At 44.8% G+C, this 18368-nt stretch overlaps 1 protein-coding gene and 1 pseudogene across 1 annotated transcript; one reads left to right on the top strand and one right to left on the bottom strand.

Annotated features, from left to right (window-relative positions):
* Positions 1-6067: 6067 nt before the first annotated feature.
* On the bottom strand, positions 6068-8424 carry LOC118474985 (40S ribosomal protein S26). The gene is made up of 5 exons (XM_035963801.1): positions 8218-8424; positions 8036-8128; positions 7422-7506; positions 7196-7326; positions 6068-6311 (listed from the first exon to the last, which is right to left on the bottom strand). Exons 1-5 carry the CDS (start codon positions 8218-8220, stop codon positions 6225-6227), a joined length of 399 nt encoding a protein of 132 aa, XP_035819694.1. The 5' UTR covers positions 8221-8424; the 3' UTR covers positions 6068-6224.
* Positions 8425-8679: 255 nt separating this feature from the next.
* LOC103628674 (rust resistance kinase Lr10-like) lies at positions 8680-16570 on the top strand (annotated as a pseudogene).
* The last annotated feature ends 1798 nt before the right edge of the window (positions 16571-18368 follow it).

The raw sequence follows: 18368 nt of genomic DNA, 5'->3' as shown, positions 1-18368 counted from the left end.
GTCCGGTGTGCACCGGACTGTCCGGTGCGTCTCCAGAGCAACGGCTATCTCCGCGCCAACGGCTACCTGCAGAGCAATAAATGCGCGCGCAGCTCGCGCAGAAGTCAGGCACGCCCATACTGGCACACCGGACAGCAAACAGTACCTGTCCGGTGTGCACCGGACACCCAGGCGGGCCCACAAGTCAGCAGTTCCAACGGCTAGAATCCAACGGCAGTGTGACGTGGCAGGGGGCACCGGACTGTCCGGTGTGCACCGGACTGTCCGGTGTGCACCGGACTGTCCGGTGCGCCATCGAACAGACAACCCAGCCAACGGTCAAGTTTGGTGGTTGGGGCTATAAATACCCCAACCACCCCACCATTCATTGCATCCAAGTTTTCCACTTCCCAACTACTACAAGAGCTCTAGCATTCATTTCTAGACACACCAAAGAGATCAAATCCTCTCCAATTCCACTCAAGCCCTTAGTGACTAGCGAGAGAGATTTGTCGTGTTCTTTGAAGCTCTTGCGCTTGGATCGCTTTCTTTCTTTCTCACTCGTTCTTGTGATCAACACTCAATTGTAACCAAGGCAAGAGGCACCAATTGTGTGGTGGCCCTTGTGGGGAAGTTTTGTTCCCGTGTGATTGAGAAGAGAAAGCTCACTCGATCCGTGGATCGTTTGAGAGAGGGAAGGGTTGAAAGAGACCCGGCCTTTGTGGCCTCCTCAACGGGGAGTAGGTTTGCAAGAACCGAACCTCGGTAAAACAAATCTCCGTGTCTCACTTGCTTATTCGCTTGGGATTTGTTTTGCGCCCTCTCTCGCGGACTCGTTTCTTTATTACTAACACTAACCCGGCTTGTAGTTGTGTTTATATTTGTAAATTTCAGTTTCGCCCTATTCACCCCCCCCCCTTTAGGCGACTATCACCTGCCTTTAATTCTCTTCGCCAACACATACACACTTACCTTTTGTTTAAGCAAGAGCATATGGTGGTGCGTGTCTGATGACTAACGATGTACGAGGGAATTTTTCCGGCATGTGTGGAACGTGCTCGTGCTCTCCAATGATGAGACCATACAAATCGTGGCATATATCGAAGTCTGCATGATACTGATGGTTGTAATGTAGTGGTGAAATAACTAGATTAAAATAACAAAATTTATGTATGGCTAGGATCACAAATTGATTATGAAACATTTTCTCATAACAATATAACACAGATTTTGTATATAAGTTATCGTAATATACCGGTATTATATATTCCCGTTGCAATGCATGGGCATCCAGCTATTTGTACATAAATTACCGTGACATTATATGTTCTCGTGGCCTCCACAACGTTGTCAAGCTGATTGAGGTAACTGAAAAAACATTAAGACCCACTAAACTTTTCCCACGCAAAGGTTTTTAAACTGGAAGTGTTGTTCTGTGATGTTGGGATGGTTCCCTAAATGATCTTTTCCGCAAAGCGGTACCAGAGTTTTGATAGTGAGATTGGTGCCTTGATCGAGGTACGTCACTTTCAAGTTTGGAGTTTGATTTCTTGATTGCGAAGAATTGGGTTTGAATTTGTGTATGTGGTAACATTGCTTTATGGCTCTAAATAGGATGGGAAAGGAGACTTTGAGATGCTAAAAAAGAAGGTTCTAGAGTGCAGTGCACTGTTCCATCCGGTAAGCAGGTAAATGTGTTGACAGTCTAGGCGTCCTCTCTATTTCTAAAGGTTACTGATTGGGTATATATATCATGATGTGCTTTCCTGATGCAGGAACTAGCAAAGATTATGTTTTAGTATGCACTACAGATGGTGCGATGTCCATAGCTCCAGGAATAAGCACAAGCATGCGCTCTCTGAACACGCATTTGTTCTCCTCACCACGGGTTAGTACGAGCATGGGACTGAGATAATCCAGATGTAACATATCAGAATTTTTCAGAATTGTTACCTCATTTGTTTCGAGTGGAATCAAACTGAAGTTAGTTAAAGCTTATCATGCATTTCATATTTGATGTGCACGATCGTGTTTGGTACTTGATATTATTTCATAGTGTGACAACGATGCTGCTGCTCAGTAGCACAACGGAACACTTGGCATGTATGAGTTCTTTCCATTACATGTTTTGTTTCGTACTTCTAAAAGTATATATTGTAGCATTTTTCTTATGCCAACTATGCCTCAAGCTGAGAATTAGTAGCATGCTATGCAAATTATTGTACGATTTATTTTTGTGTTGCTTGTATTCATGTAATGCACTAACATTTTATCAAATAATTTGTGTGCCTTTGCCTCTCCCTCCCTCCTCCGCCACATCACGGAGCTCCGTCTTTGTCGATCGCTGCGCAATCCCTTCGTCGGCACCCACGCATACCTTATCGACTGCACGCCGCCGTCACCAAGGTCCTTGTGACCAGCGTCGCCACTCCATTGTCGTCCTATGGAGATTATTCCCTCCTTGAAACTGCCCCCTCGCCCTCAACCTCACGCGCCTTGCAGACGGGTGGCCTCACGCCGTGGGGTCGGTGCACTCGACTGTAGCCCGAGTTTCGCTTCGACACCATCTCGAACGACTCGCGGACGTCGTGCTCCATTTCATAACAGTATAATACACATTTGTACATAAGTTGTCGTGATATTATGTGTCTCCGTTGCAACGCACGTGCACTCACCTATCAAGGATATATAAAGATAGAGATATTTTCAGTCAAAACTTTGTTGGTACATAGAAATACTTAAAAAACATTTTTGGTGATACACATCCTGGAGCCCATCAAACTGATTATGCTGATATACAATTACCTTGGACGAGAAGTTCAAAAAAATGCAACACATGGGCACCTAACTATGCTTAACAATTCACAAGTACTCAAAAGAGCTAGGCACATATGTATTCACCATTTGTCTCATCATCATGTGCCCGTGTTCTAGAGATTTCAAAGTGAGATGATCCTGAAAGTAATGAATAAACATGTTGTATTTTGTCAGCATCAGTTCAAGTGATTCATGGGACAAATACATGATAAAAGTGATAACACTTCCTATCTCTATGTTATTCCCTTTAATATTAGTAGAGATAGATATATTTACTTTTACCATCAATTGTGTTGTGATAGCTATTTTCTGCCAATATGTATGATAGGATGTGTCATGCGTGAGTTGATATATGTTAACTGAATTGGCAAAAACACTTGATATATGTTAAACTATGTTGACCCCAATGATCCTATCAAGATCTTCCTTTGGTATGATATATGTTTCATATAATTTTTTTACTCCCGTCGCAACGCACGGACACTCACCTATTTTATACTAATTTAACTTACGTGGCAACACACGAGCACATACCTATTATAATAATATTTGTCGTCTGTATATATGTATCATACTATTTTTTCACTTCCGTGGCAACGCACGGGCACTGACCTAGTATTAGCTATAAGCCTATTAGGTGTCGTTTAGTTCACATATTTATAATATAATGGCTAATAATAACATTAAATTATGTTTATTTAATTCCAATTGTAATCAAATATCGTATTAGAAATTGATACCGGTCTATTTAACCTTGTTACCACCGGTACTCGAGTGTGAATCATTATCATTTATATTTTATTTTGTGAACCAAACGGCACCTTAAAGTCATCATAGTTTGCACCTAGCGAGAGGGTAAAGTGGTATGTTTGATTGTTTATGATTTGTGAAATTATGATATACCAGCCTTTTGGGGAAAAAAACACTTGTCAGTTTGGTTGGTAAATACTCCCTCCGTTCTTTTTTATTTATCACCGTTTAGTTAAAAATAAACTAGTGGACGACAAACATTCGAGAATAGAGATAGTAATATGAAGTCACACTTGCGATAAATTTTAGTAATAAATCAAGTATTATCTCGTGTGATATAGCTATGATCATGAACCAAATAGACTTGATCATGGGCCACCCGACCCGTTCGGGAAAAAAACAACCTGGCAATGCTACGGACAGGTACAGGCTATATTTTTTGACCCGCAACAATTCACAGACCGGGTATAGATCATAATTTTTTATCCAAAACTCGATTCAACCCAAAAAAAACCAATCCAAAGCAAAAAAAACGATCCAACCCAAAAAAAACACCAACCTGACGCTAGAAGACACAAGCCAATCCGACCTGATATTATGCACGGGTCAGGCACAAGCCATGCAAAACAACTAAGATTAGCAGCTCGGCTCGACTTAACTCGTTAAGTAAGAGTACAGTCTTTCTCATTCTTCCCTCCCCGCAAAGCCCATTCTCATTCCCGGCTGCCATTTTGTGTTCTGTCATTCCCATTACCCCCTTCCCCGCACTGTCTTTCTCATTCCCCCCTCCCCGCAAATCTCATTCCCACGTGCATCCCACGCCTAGCTAAAATTAAATTAAAAAAACACAAACGTGGTTCCAATGGGATTCGAACCTGCAACCTCTCAAGCAAATGTGCTCGTAGTTACCACTACACCACATGTGTGTTTATGTCAATATTTGTTACAGTAAAAATATATACTACATATCTCCCAAAGCTCACCTGCTACCTTTACACAATGTGTAGTAGTAGATAATTATCAACGAGATTCCTGAATTATATTTTTGGATGGAGGGGGTAGTATTTAAAAAAGAGTATTGCATGCAATTTCTTTTGTTTGAATAATGTTTTCAACTTAATTTTTTTTTTATGTGTGACATTTATTCTCCGTAATATTTTTCCATGGCTCTGACTTGTGAGTCATTTTCATAAACCAACGCCAAAGATGAATCCATGTTTCTTACTTGGAAACCCCGAACAAACACCACTGGCAGGAGGCGCTCGCGTTGGCATCGCTCATCGACGACGAAAAGAAGCTTGGTGACTGCCAGTTCGACCTCTGGAAGCAGTACTACGTGATCGCATGCGTCGCTGTGTTCGGCAAGCTCCGGCGTAGCCGCCGCTTGGACGCGGTCCAGAGCGGCTGCACCGCGCTGTCCATCTTCAAATACGGGGACCTCATGGTTGTCGCCAACACCGGCGACTCTCGAGTTGTTCTGGGCACCGCATCCGACAACGACGCCGTCACACCGTCCAGCTCATCATCCACCTGAAGCTCAACCTCCCACGTAAGTCACTACTGATCGGCCATGAATTCTTGTGCGCTGGGACGACGGTCGTTGCTGACGTTGTGTGAGTGTCCTCGAACAAGATTTATGTAGAGGAGTAGCACATCCGGTGGTGCAACGGCTAGGTGTACTACCTTGCTGATGAGCCCAGGTTGCACTTCGTTTGGCAGCCCAGCCAAGAATCATCGATACTCGTCATGTCGTGCGCGTTTGACGACTACTATATCAAGGACTATGGCGTCATCTTGGCACTAGAGGTGACGCAGAGAAGGACCGACAACAATGACCACTCGCCATCGTCGGGGTAGCTTTTGTGCCGGCCTACCTTTAATTCTCTTCGCAAACACATACACTTGCTTTTTTTGTTTAAGCAAGCGTGTATGGTGGTGCGTACCTAATGACTAACAATATACGAGAGAACTTATACCGGCAGGTGTGACACGTGCTCTTCAATGATGAGACCATGCAAATCGTGGCATATATCAAAGTATGTATGACACTTACCTAGTTAGCCTTTGTTTTGATAATAAATGTTAGCTCGTTTAAACTAATGAGCCAGCTCGTTAACAAAACGAGTTGAGATGCTAGCGCAACTCGTAATTGAAACGAGCCAAATATATCAGTGGTGTTCAGAAGACCATTCTAGTTTCGGGCCTCAAGCTTAGTTCGCTATCTAGGTAATTACAAATTTTAGCTCCAAGCACGCATGAAATAGAGCGCGACTTGCAAACAATTCGGTACACAACTCCAGCTCAAATTGATTCTTGTACCGTTTTAAGTACTAACTTCGTTCACAAATATATAACATCATTGACTTACCACTCGTCTTATTTAAAATACTTATTAAAAATATAAAATTTTAGGTCAAACACAATCTTAAGTGATAAAACAAACCAAAAAAATAAATGATAACTTATTATTTTTTTAATAAAACTAGTGGTCAAATTTTTTTAAAAAAAATCAATGAAGTCATATAATCAACGACAGCACTGACTGGATGACAGAAGAACGAACCACAAATTGTGCTAAAATTTTGACATCAAGGGGGTACAGTACATTGGTTTTCAAAACAGGAAAAGTCCATTATCCCATAGGTGAGAGAACTAAGCCCTGAAACGCATTCCTGAACTTAGGTACGAGGAGCGGCAGCAGGGGGAGCTGCTGTGGCAGCAGCACCTGGGCGCGGTGGGCCCTGACCTGGCCTTGGGCCATCATCCTGTAAGGCAAGTAAACAGAACCATCAGTTAGTTGCATAATAGAAGATGATAGGCATACAGAGTATATTTATTTACAAGTCTGGCAAATATCAGACCATGTAGGACCTGAAGACTATCAGACCATGGACAGAATGGGGACAATCATAAACAAGGGGCCATTCAGGCGTAAGGCATTTGATACTAGCCCAGACATGTGGTCTTTCATAGCAAGGCATGTCCCAAGTAACTTTATTTACAGAGCATAAACAAAAATACATAGGGTGTTATAACAAATCTCACCACCTAGTTAATGTCAAGAGAAATTTATATCAAAATGTGTGCCTTGAAGAAGTTATGAGTGAACAAGAAAATCAGCCACCATATACAAGTCCACAGTGCACCAACATATGTTTATTTACGCTTTCGTTGACGCATCCATTGCAATATATATACAGTGAATGCAACGCCTATAAAAGCGATCATTGCATGGAAATAACACCAAGAAACACTTTCTATCTGGAGATATGCAACAGAAATAGCTTTATCAAATACCAAAGAAACATGCAATACTACAGGAAAGTGGACAAATAGTGGCATGCCAAAATGTGTCAAAATTATATACCAATGTGTGCATTCAAGCAGTAATGACCGAACTAAAAATCAGTCATCACATATAAAACTGCAAAATGCACCAACACATGTTTATATACGCTTTCGTTGACACATCCATTGCAACAGACACACAGTGAATGCAACGCCTATAAAAGCGACAGTACCATAGCACTAACTAAGGGTATGCGTATCAGACAATTCTGAATAGAGCTATCAGGAAACAATCAAGTTCAAATAAAACAAAGGATACAATTGATATGGTTATCAAGATAAGCATGTGCAAGAATTATACCCGGCGCCTGAAACGCTGCGGGGGCTCACGGTTCCTCCTGTTCTCACGAGAGCGGACACGGACAATGTGCGCATGGATTGCGCATGAGACACAGTGATGAACCTTTGCGTACAATTTGGGAAGAACATATCCTGTGCAAATGAAGATATTAAGGACGGTTTCTCTAGATAACCTATAAATAGATCATCGGACTAAACTATGCAGCTAATAAGGACGACTATGATACCATCATGCACACAAGCCTCCTGCACGTCCCTCACAGCAGCCTGCTCAACAATGTTCCTCACCAAGAACCGCTTGATAGCCTTATCCTGCAAGTAAAAAATAGTGCCAACGTCATACATTTTCCACAACAGTTTCGACAGATAATTGAGCCCAAATATTGCAACGCAGGTCAAAATATCCAAGAACGCAGAACGCTGGATTTGGTTCCAATATTACAATGTCATAGTAAACGCAAAGCTACAAAACAGAAGGCTGCATGGTTAACAAGACCACTCTTGACCACAGCTATGACTATACAGGCACACAGATGATTAACACGCTGGGAGTTTCACCTCAATGCAAGCAAGTACTGGAGGGAAAATTGCCACAAATTCCACAGCAGAATGGACGTGGTATCCCGTTGGTCCATTTGAATATACATATCTTTACATATTTCATTTATAATAACGTGGTGCTACCTCGAGAGATGAAAATTTACGTGCCCTGTTGAACTGTAAGCTATCCACCTAAATTGCATCTAAACAATGTGGCCAACGAGGCCATGCCCTTGCAGCTAACAACGGCTCGATTCATCCATCACAAACAAATACGGTCCAAAGGGAAGGAAACGGCTACCTTTGGACAGCACTTGGCGCAGTTGGAGCAGCGTATGTACTTGACGTGGCCGCGCCCGTGCTTGTTGCGTCCGCCGTTCCTCCGCTTGAACGTCTGCGGCAACCACAACCAACAAAAGAAAGGGTTAGACAGCAGCGGCGGCGAGGCGTGACGGAGGACGGAGATGGTCTCCGATAGCTCACCATGGCTGGGAGATCTGCAATCCGTCGCTGAGGGCGGCTAGGGTTCGCTGCTTGAAGCGATGGCGGCGGATCGCAACCGGTGTGCGGGGAAGGTGTCGGGGGACGCGAAGAATCCAACTTTTTTTATAGTGCACCGGGATGGGCTCGGTTTATTCCTGGGCCTAGTTTTGGGTCTGTCCTAGATGGCCCAGAAAGGAGCTTGCAGCCGAGCCATCTGAACTATTTGGCCCATCTACTAAAACATGAATAGGTAGTGTGTGTTTTTTACCTGTGATTTCTGTTGCGGTTCCGGTGAGAGGATGGTTCGCGTGTGACATGTCCACTGTGTCGCGGTCGAATTTTTTTTATAAAAAAAATCCCAGGCTAAAATCCCAAAACCAGCCAATGAAATCTCAACCGTTTCCTGCCACTATTTAGCAAGAAGAATCCTGTAAATAACACTCGAGTCGACAAGACGGCGCGATGGCCAGTGAACTAACTGTGTGGCCAACCACGCCACAGGCACATAATATTATTGTCCTGTCCGACGGAGAGGAACCCACAATAATACAGGGCGACGCAGAGTGCCCGCTGCTGCGTATCGGAGACGACGACCGGTGACTGGTGACGCTGCACCTGCACTGAACCTGAATCTCACCTCGTGCAGAGAGAGAGAGAGAGAGAGAGAGAGAGAGAGAGACGAGTGCATGCGTGACTCATAAACCACCTCACAAAAGATATTATTCTACTGCAGTATCATACTGTTATGTTAGATTAGTTACAAACACAATATACATTTTTAATAATAATTAATTTAGAGCTACGAGTATAAATATTATTCGTTAGAAATTTAGTTAAATATGAACAAATTTGACTGACATGTGATCCTATAGTTACATGTTTTTTAGGCATATGCACTTAGGCAGGAGTAGTAGGAAGAAAAATAAGATAGGTGCAGATCCGGACGGTGACATGCCACCGGACATTATTGTATGTCATCAGGTTTAAACCACAAGCACAGAGGCTCATAATGACGCTTATAATACACTCCACTCCACTCCACAGTGTGTAGTGTCATCCGATCGACCTCACAGCCGACGTAGAATAAACCTATCCGTGTCTTTAGCTTTAGCTCGTACTGCTGCTAGCACCACAACCAAAGCAAAAGGCGTGGAAGGATAATGGATGCCGTTGCTGAGTGTTGTATGACAGGAGCCCAACGGCACGGGCAGAGAGTCAGGAAGTGAGGTAGACGAAGACCCTCCGCCGCCGATAGGGACGATTTCGAATTGAATGCCCAAATTACTTCTTCTCCCTTGTTAAGAATTTAGACAACATATTTAATTTAATCCAAAACAATACAGTAAACAGAAACAACTTATATGTGTGTGTATATAACAACTATAATCGAATTGTATCGAATTTTAAAAAAATAATCTAGAGAGTAAACTATACCTAGCGGAGAGCCCATGCTGGAGAGCCCATGCTGAAGCTACAGGTTTTCATATTAGTTGACATCATGTGTTACTCAAAATATCATACCATAGTTGGTGTAGACATATATTCGCAATGTCGGCCCTCGAATGACCATCAAAGAATAAGAAGTCGGTCCAAGATAATATCAGGAAGAAAACAATGATCAATTAGCAGTCGCAGAGATGTTTCCTAAAACCTTGATTAGGTGCACACTTGAGCAGGTGTCACTATATATGAGCATGCAGCCCGAAGCACGGCAGCCCGGCACGAGGCCCGTTTTATTGGCCCGGCCCAAGCACGGCACGACCCGGCTGGAGGCGTGACCGGGCCGGCCCGGACCAATTAACCAGGTCGTGCATGGGCTGCCGACATCGTTCGTCGGGTGGCACGGCACGACCCGCCAGAAATCGGCAGGCATGGGTCGGCCCGGTGTCGGGGAGCGGGTATAAGCCCGGCGCCCGGCCTCCCTCTCCCCAGTCCCCACTCGATTCGCTCTGGCGGCTGGCGCTCTCCGTCTCTTTCGCTCTGGCGGCTGGCGCTCTCCGTCTCTTCGCTCTCGCGCTCTCGGCTCTCCCTCTTCCCACTCGATGGCTATAGACATTATGTTTGTTCCTGCCTTAATTACTTTTTCGGAGTCTACTTTCAGTTTGTCTGGCAGGATTCTTGAGGATCGGCGACGACGCTTGAATGCAAAGACAGTCGAGATGTTGATGTGCATCAAAGATTGGGAGCTAGGCCAACAGCGGGCACAACATGTTGTGGTGGACAATGAATTAGAGGTGCACAACATGCTGTGGGTTGAGACTTTGGCCCGATGTAAAGTGTTTCTGATTTCTGATCTGATCTGACACTTTAGCTTATAATAACTTTGAACATTTGAATTATAAACTGAGTTGTCCGTGCTCTTTTTTCCTTTTTAGGGTTTCTCACGAGGTGTGAGTTTTACCTAAAAAGGTTTTTAATGAGGTGACATTGCACTAACAACTCAATATTTGTGTACATTTTATTCAAATTGTATTTTTCTGTTACCGGGCTTCGGGCTGGTCTGACACTCTTTTGGGTCAGGGCTGGGCTGGCCCGAATGGCCGTACTTGGGCTCTTGGTAAGTCACGCAGGACTGTACAGACTCGGCTCGGTAGGCCCGTGGGCCTGGTCGTGCCATGCCTAATTAGGTCATAACTGGACCGGACCCGGGTCGTGCGGGACCGAACGGCCCGTTGCTATCTATAGGTGTCACTGGTACGCATGACGCCTCTAGAGGCCCGCTCCCCTAACACTTGGTGCATACTACAGAGGAGCTTGACAAGGAAACTTAGGGCCTGTTTGGCATGGCTCCAGAGCAAAACTCCAAGGAGGAGCTGGCCAGAGCATGCCAAACACCCTAACTCCAGAGTTGTAAACTCTATGGAGTTTTTGGAGCTGCAGTACAATTTTTTGGAGTACCTCTTTTGCTGCTCTGAAAACTCCAAAAAAGCAACCTAGTCATGGAGTTTTGAGTTATTTACCCGTCATTGCCACTGGTTATGAGAAACAATCTAAACTCTGGAGCAGAGCTGCTCCACCCAGAGTTTTAGAGTAGAGCTGCTCTGGGGTGGAGCAGAGCCATGCCAAACATACCCTTAGATGCAAGTATGCAACTCAATCGAGGATTAAGAGATAAAGTTTTTACTATTGTGCTCAAACGTGCCATGAAAGCACGACGCATAAAGATTAAAACATAGAGTAATCACCCGAACGTCCTCGAGGGCCCAAGGGCCTAGGAGTTTAATTTGTGCATATCGTTTAATTAATTAAATTAAATTAAAGTCATGTCCATATTAAATCTGTAAGAAAATAAGGCATTATTAATTTAAATTTAATCTAGAATAACAGTGTGATATGTGTGATGACATGTATGTGCATTTGTGTATCACTACTCATATAAGCAGTAAACATAAATGATACATGCGCAAGTACGAAAAACAGAAAGTACAATGCGGAGGGACCGATGCTCAAGGCATCAGTAGCTTCATTCATACGAGACATCTCGTGTGTATGTTCGATGTAGTCGTACAAATTCGATACGGGAAGGTGTATGCAGTGCAGTCCCTCGAACGACGCCGTTGACGAAGAACCGGATGTAGACGAAGTAGCGCTGGTCGAGCGGATGAAGTGAGCAGTCGCGAGTATAGTGATTTCGGAGGCCTGTCTCCCACTATCTCTGTGCTAGCAGAAGGTGGGACGGGGATGTGCTGTTTGCAACGCGTGTGAGAGATCGCGCGTGTAACGAGAAGATCGACCTCCCCTCCATTCTTATACGCAATCAGAAGGAGGGGAGAATGATAACGGACAGTAACGGTCACGCCATTAGAACTAGAAACTGACGAGTAACTAACATCTGTTACTATCCATCAGATAAGAAAAAAGGCGATCATCATGATGGTCATCCCTCAGACAAAATGTGCAACCTTATACGCAGTCAGAAGGACAACGGGCAGTAACAATAGAGCCATTAGAACTAGAAACCGACGAGTAATTGACGTCCGTTACTAACCATAAGACAGAAAATAGACGGTCATCATGACTATCATCACTCGAGGCAAAATGTGCAACTGTTTGAAAGAAATATACGGATCACGAGCAACGACTTAGCCGACGGAGGAGGCACACACGTGTGGCAGTACTTTATCATTTTCTCAACTTATCAAATGGATACACCGATGACACACCTATTTAAATTGATTGAATTGTCACTTGAACTTGCAATATGATGCTAAATTATTAGTACATCATAGCATTAAAATGATCCATTAGTATTGACTATTATTGAATTTTAGTTGGGCCAAATCCACATTAATCCAACAAAATCCAGTAATCCTATAAAAAATTATATCTCACTTGTTAGTCATTTGATGCACCGGTGTTTTGATCTAAGTTATTTGCCATCATGAGCATCGTACCAGTTAAGGCCATGTTTGGTTTCAATTAGGGCATGTTTGGTTTCAATTAGTTCTAGGACTAAACTTTAGTCCTAGGACTAAACTTTAGTCCCTATATGTTTGGTTTTAGGGACTAAATAGATTCTAAAGTCATTAAATACATTGTCCAAAGACTCAAATATCCTTAGAATATACTCATAATATTAGTTATCTATAAAAAGTTAAGGGCAACATGATAATTATGAGCTTTTAGTCTCTTTTAGCACCTATGTGAAGGACTAAAGACTAAATCATTTTAGTCCATATTTTAGTCCTAGTGTTTGGCAAAAAAGGGACTAAAAGGGACTAAAAACTAGAGACTAATCTTTAGTCCCTCTAACCAAACACTCCCTTAGTTTAGGACTAAATTTTAGTCCTAGGACTAAACTTTAGTCCCTACATGTTTGGTTCTAGAGACTAAACATATTCTAAAATCATTAAGGGGGTGTTTGGTTAGAGAGACTAAACATTAGTCTCTAGTTTTTAGCCCTATTTAGTCCCTTTTTTGCCAAACACTAGGACTAAAATATGGACTAAAATGATTTAGTTTTTAATCCTTCACATAGGTGCTAAAAGAGACTAAAAGTCCATAATTATCATGTTGCCCTTACCTTTTTGTATGGATAACTAATATTATGAGTATATTCTAAGGGCATTTGAGTCTTTGGACAATGTATTTAATGATGTTAGAATCTGTTTAGTCTCTAGAACCAAACATGTAGGGACTAAAGTTTAGTCCTAGGACTAAAATTTAGTCCTAAACTAATTGAAACCAAACATGACCTAAATACATTGTCCAAAGACTCAAATGCCCTTAGAATATACTCATAATATTAGTTATCCATACAAAAAATAAGGGCAACATGATAATTATGGACTTTTAGTCTCTTTTAGCACCTATGTGAAGGACTAAAAACTAAATCATTTTAGTTCATATTTTAGTCCTAGTGTTTGGCAAAAAAAGGACTAAATGAGGCTAAAAACTAGAGACTAATATTTAGTCTCTCTAACCAAACACACCCTAAATAGAACATCCCTCTCGCTCATGCGATCGACCTGTGCTGTTTGGGGGTAACATAAGATAAGCGGAAGCGGCCGGTGGGGGTGGGTATCTGGTCGACTACTGTGACGTGTGCCGCCATGTTTTCCTCGCTCGCGCTTGTCTTCTGCTTCTGGCAGCACAGTCATCAGGGTTTCGTTGGTCAGCCTTTGCTCGGCAGTCGGCCCCACCTGGCTCGATCGCTCCAAGCCAGGAGGGTTAGGAGCCTGGCCCTGTGGGCCCCGCCGCTCGAGCGTCGGCCCGCAACCCGTTGCCACGCGGTAGTAGTAGTAGTAGCACCGTCTGAATTATAGTATATCTGATAACAGGCCTCCCAGGGCTGATGGTGTCAGGATATAATTGTTTTCTTAAATTGCTTTCATTCGTCGATTATATAAACTCCCCCAAATAATTTGTGTTGTTTAAATGGGAGTAAGTGAGGAGGGAGACACTGTACCTGTGAATAAATCATTTGATTTAGATCCTGTTTTGAAGCATCCATTTTTAAAAAACTGGTTTATATAAATTGATGTAGTTCTAAACATATCAGTTTATAACTCAGTTTATAAAAAATAAATTTTAAATTTCTTAAAAATTAAAAAAAAACTAATCTCTCTCAGCTAAAAAATAAAAATTGTTTTTTTTAAAAAACTAGGTTGCTTCCGAACAGGACCTAGACGTCGATGTTACCTATAGTCCACCAGCGATGACAGTTCTGTTTACCTGCAAATTAAACAAAGCTTAAATGAGTACCGTATAATAATATGAGGCGAGCAGTAGTACCTCAAGGCTCTCTCTATTTCCTATCAGAGTTATTAAAACTTGAAGGGGTTTCACGCGCCCTCCGCATTCCATGGAGGCACAGCCACCACCCAGCCGCGCGGACGCAAGCTCTTCCTTCAATCCAGTTGTGAGCCTGTGACGGGTGTTGTGTTCTCTACCCTCCTCCATCCTGTACTACTCGACTACTCCCTCCGATGACACCGTCCGCCTCGCTGCAAATCCCATCTTTCTGCTCACCGTCGGCCTGACCAGCCTCGCCTCCTCCCTCTGCCTCTCCTTCCCTCGTCCCGTCGTCGCAGCGCGCAGCTCTGCCGGCTCTGATTTGGCTCTTCCGGCTGTCGTGGCGTCCCTCTGTCGGTTCCCACACAAACCTTTTCGACCGAGCGCCGCCTCCACGGTGCCGCTACAAGGGCCTCCTCTTCCTCCGCGACCACACGTCGCCCACTCCGTCTCTAATGTGGCTGCCTGACCCCCTGCGCCCTGGGTATTCCTCCCCTTGCCTCCCATGTCTTCCCCCTCTTGCCATTGTATGGTGAGGAGAAATTCCAAGTTTCCATGAAACTTCCTGATGTGCTCAAGTAAACGCGAAGTCAAAAGGTGCGGTGATGCATTTTATTAGACTTGGAGAGTATTCGACCCCAATCATCGTCAGGCCTGCTGTTCTCAAATAACTAAGCGTCCTTGTTAGCCTGTCCATAGCTAACACCCTAGGAAGCATTCATGCATCTAAAAATCTCTCATGGTGAAGTCATGTGCACCTGCAGCATTTATTCACTCTTCTGCATCCTGGCAAGCTTTACTTGTCTTTTTTATTTCTGTGACTGCAGTAGTGCAGTTCGTGTTGTAGATGCTGGAGGCCAAGGTCAGTGTCCTCATTTCTCCTGTGGTGATCTTCATCCTTCCACTATCTGGCAAGCTTTACTTGTCTTTTTTTATTTCTGTAACTGTAGATGCTGGTGGCCAAGGTCAGTGTCCTGATTTCTCCTGTGGTGATCTTGGCAACATATCTAACCCTTTTCGTAGGCCAGGTGACCCAGAAGAGTGCAGTGTAAAAGCATACGAGCTGGTCTGTAGCAACGGCAAGGCTACAATCCGCATCAACACGGGGACATATTTTGTCACCAGCATCGACTATACCAATCGTTCCTTCTGGGTTGTGGACGCCAATTTGGATACGCACAACAACTGCCCTCTTCCTCGCTGGGATCCGTTACTTGCAATATGCATGTTGGATACGGCTCCGTATACAAGGGCCTACTACTCGCAGCAGGCAATATGCATGTTGCCGTCAAGATGCTGGGCAACTCCAACTGTAATGGGGGCGAGTTCATTCTCCACCATCGGTAGGATTCACCACATCAATGTGGTTCGCCTTGTGGGCTTCTGTGCAGAGGAAATGAGGAGGGCACTGGTCTGTGAGTACATATTCTCGGCCGAAAGAAGTTTTTCTTAGGATATGCTCAACGAGATTGCTTTGGGCATTGCAAGGGGAATCAACTACATACCTGCATCTAGGGTGCGACATGCAGATCCTTCACTTTGACATCAAGCCACACAACATTCTTTTGGACATCAATTTTGTCCCAAAGGTTTTCTGACTTTGGCCTTACCAAGTTGTAGCCTAGAGACAAGAGCTTTGTGCCAGCAAGCGCCATGCAGGGAACTATTGGGTACATAGCTCCTGAAATGATATCTCTTAGCTTTGGTGCCATATCAAGCAAATCTGATGTTTATAGTTTTGGTATGCTACTGCTCGAGATGGCAGGAGGGCGAAGGAACGCAGACCAAAATGCAGCCAACTCAAGCCGAGCATAGTACACGGCCTGGGTTTATGACCGTCTAGCGGAACAAGAAGTTGGCGAGATTTCTGTTGCGGCAGACATGCATGAGTTGGAGAGGAAACTGTGCATCGTTTGGCTACGCTGCATTCAAATGAAGCCGCAGGATCGTCCGACCATGGGCGAGATAATAGAGATGCTCGAGTGTGGCACTCATGGCCTAGGCCTGCAAATGCCTTCTAGGCCATTCTTCTGTGATGATGATGATCCTAATATGCCTGCAGCAGATTCTTACCATTTCTCATCGGAGCTTACTGCAATATCTGAGGAAGATGGTTGAAGAAATATTACTTGTCTTTATGCATTTAGATGAAGCCACAGGATCGTCCAATAATGAGTCAAGTCGTAGGGATGCTTCAGTGACCATATGGTTCATATAGATTCTTATCATTTCTCCTCAAACATTGATGCTAGATCAGAAAATTTTATAGCACCCGATAGGGCGCTGCTAATTCTAGTATATTAAAGCCGAACAGAAACGGCAACGATCAGGCCATCCACGTCGTCAAAAAAAATTCGAACCATCCGATCGTCAATCACCGGTTGATGTCTCTTCTCGCTCGCAAAGCTCTCCGCTCGAAGCTCCACGTTAGTGGACGGAACCGGCCTCCGCGACGCTTCCAGAACCACTGCCTCATCCCCTTCCCCCTGATACGACGCCCCTCTCCCTTTTGGGTGGCGACACCGTGGGGAGCTGTCGCGGCGCGCTCCGCTCCTCCCTGCACCTCATCCCCTTCCCCTGCTCCCCCTCACACGTCGCTGTGTTGCAGAAGTCCAGAACCTTCCCCAATCACCCACACGGCCACACCTAGGCACCTGGCCCCGCCCAACTTCCATTTATGCACAGGCGGATTGGAAAAAAGGCCCAGAGGCAGTGCCGTGACCGATTCGAGACGCAAGAGAAGGATCGAGACGAGGCGGCGGTTTTCTGGGGGCAGCATCGTCTCAGCCATGAAGGTGCCGTACCCGATTTCTCCGTGTTCTATATATCAGGACATTGATATGATAGTCGTGCGGTGCGAGTTTGTGAGGAAATTTATCTATTTTCGGTTTTTATTCTAATGGTTTTGTGGCACATGTCTGATCTGATGGTTTCAAATGCCACTGGAACTTTGACTTGCGATGTGTTTGTTTAGGAACATCTGAACGAAGGTTTACATCATTAGACCCATGATCTGCAATCCTATAACTGTGTTGATGCCTTATCCATGAGGCAGTAATATAATTAGGGTTGGAGATTGGTTCATCACGTTTCGGTGGTTGTTTGAGCTTGAAGACTGTAACATTCCAAAAATCCTAACCCAGGTTTGAAACCCTAATCTACCCTTTCCCCTCCTTTCATCCTCTAATTCCAAGACCTCCACTAGTTTTCTTTCATCATATGCATACATTTTGTTTGATCACAAAGCACCTCACTTAGATTCTATTTTCTAAACACTTAGAGTATCCACAAAATATTTTGTTCAAAAGAAAAAGGGGCAAAATGGGAAATAGAAATTAGAAAGTAAAAAGAAAAAGAGAAAAGCCTTCTCCTCCCCCTGCTGGACCGAAACCCGGCCCAAGCCCGCGACCTCTCCCTTTCCCACGCGCCCGCGCTCCTCCGCTTTCGGCCCATCTTCGGCCTGCCTCCGCGCGCGCGCGCCAGCCCCGCCCCTCTCTCGCTGGCAAGGCGTCCCCACCCGTCAGCCGCCCTCTCTCTCGCGCGCTCACTCCCTCTGGCAGAACGGCCCCGCTGGTCAGTTGCTTCGTCGTCCTTCCGCCGTCTCTTCACCGAAGTCACCTCCGGCCATCGCCTCCGTCCTCCCCTCTGCCACCTCGCCGCACAGGGAAGTTTGGCACCGCTCCGTCCTCCCCCCCTTGACCAGCGTCCACGCCGGTACCGCCCCGCCGTAGCGTCCCCTCGGCGGCGCTGTGCGGCATTAATGGCCGCACTGTGAAGCTCGCCGGAGCCAAGAAGCTCCACCGCTCCCCCTTCCCTCGCGCGTCTATAAAAGGCTCGCCCCGAGCCCCTCCTTCCTCGCACCAGCCCCGGCCATCCCTCTCCTCCCCTCCCCCGAGCACAATTCGCGAAGCGCCGGC

Source organism: Zea mays, unplaced genomic scaffold (genome assembly GCF_902167145.1).
Source record: "Zea mays cultivar B73 unplaced genomic scaffold, Zm-B73-REFERENCE-NAM-5.0 scaffold_37, whole genome shotgun sequence".
NCBI lineage: Eukaryota > Viridiplantae > Streptophyta > Magnoliopsida > Poales > Poaceae > Zea > Zea mays.
This window is presented reverse-complemented; position numbering and strand designations above follow the sequence as displayed.

Excerpts from the sequence above, each read along its gene's own strand:
- LOC118474985 (XM_035963801.1), bottom strand. Across the intron at positions 7,507-8,035 it reads GCGCCAAGTGCTGTCCAAAG|GATAAGGCTATCAAGCGGTT; the intron begins GTAGCCGTTTCC and ends TTTTACTTGCAG. Across the intron at positions 7,327-7,421 it reads GGAGGCTTGTGTGCATGATG|GATATGTTCTTCCCAAATTG; the intron begins GTATCATAGTCG and ends TCATTTGCACAG.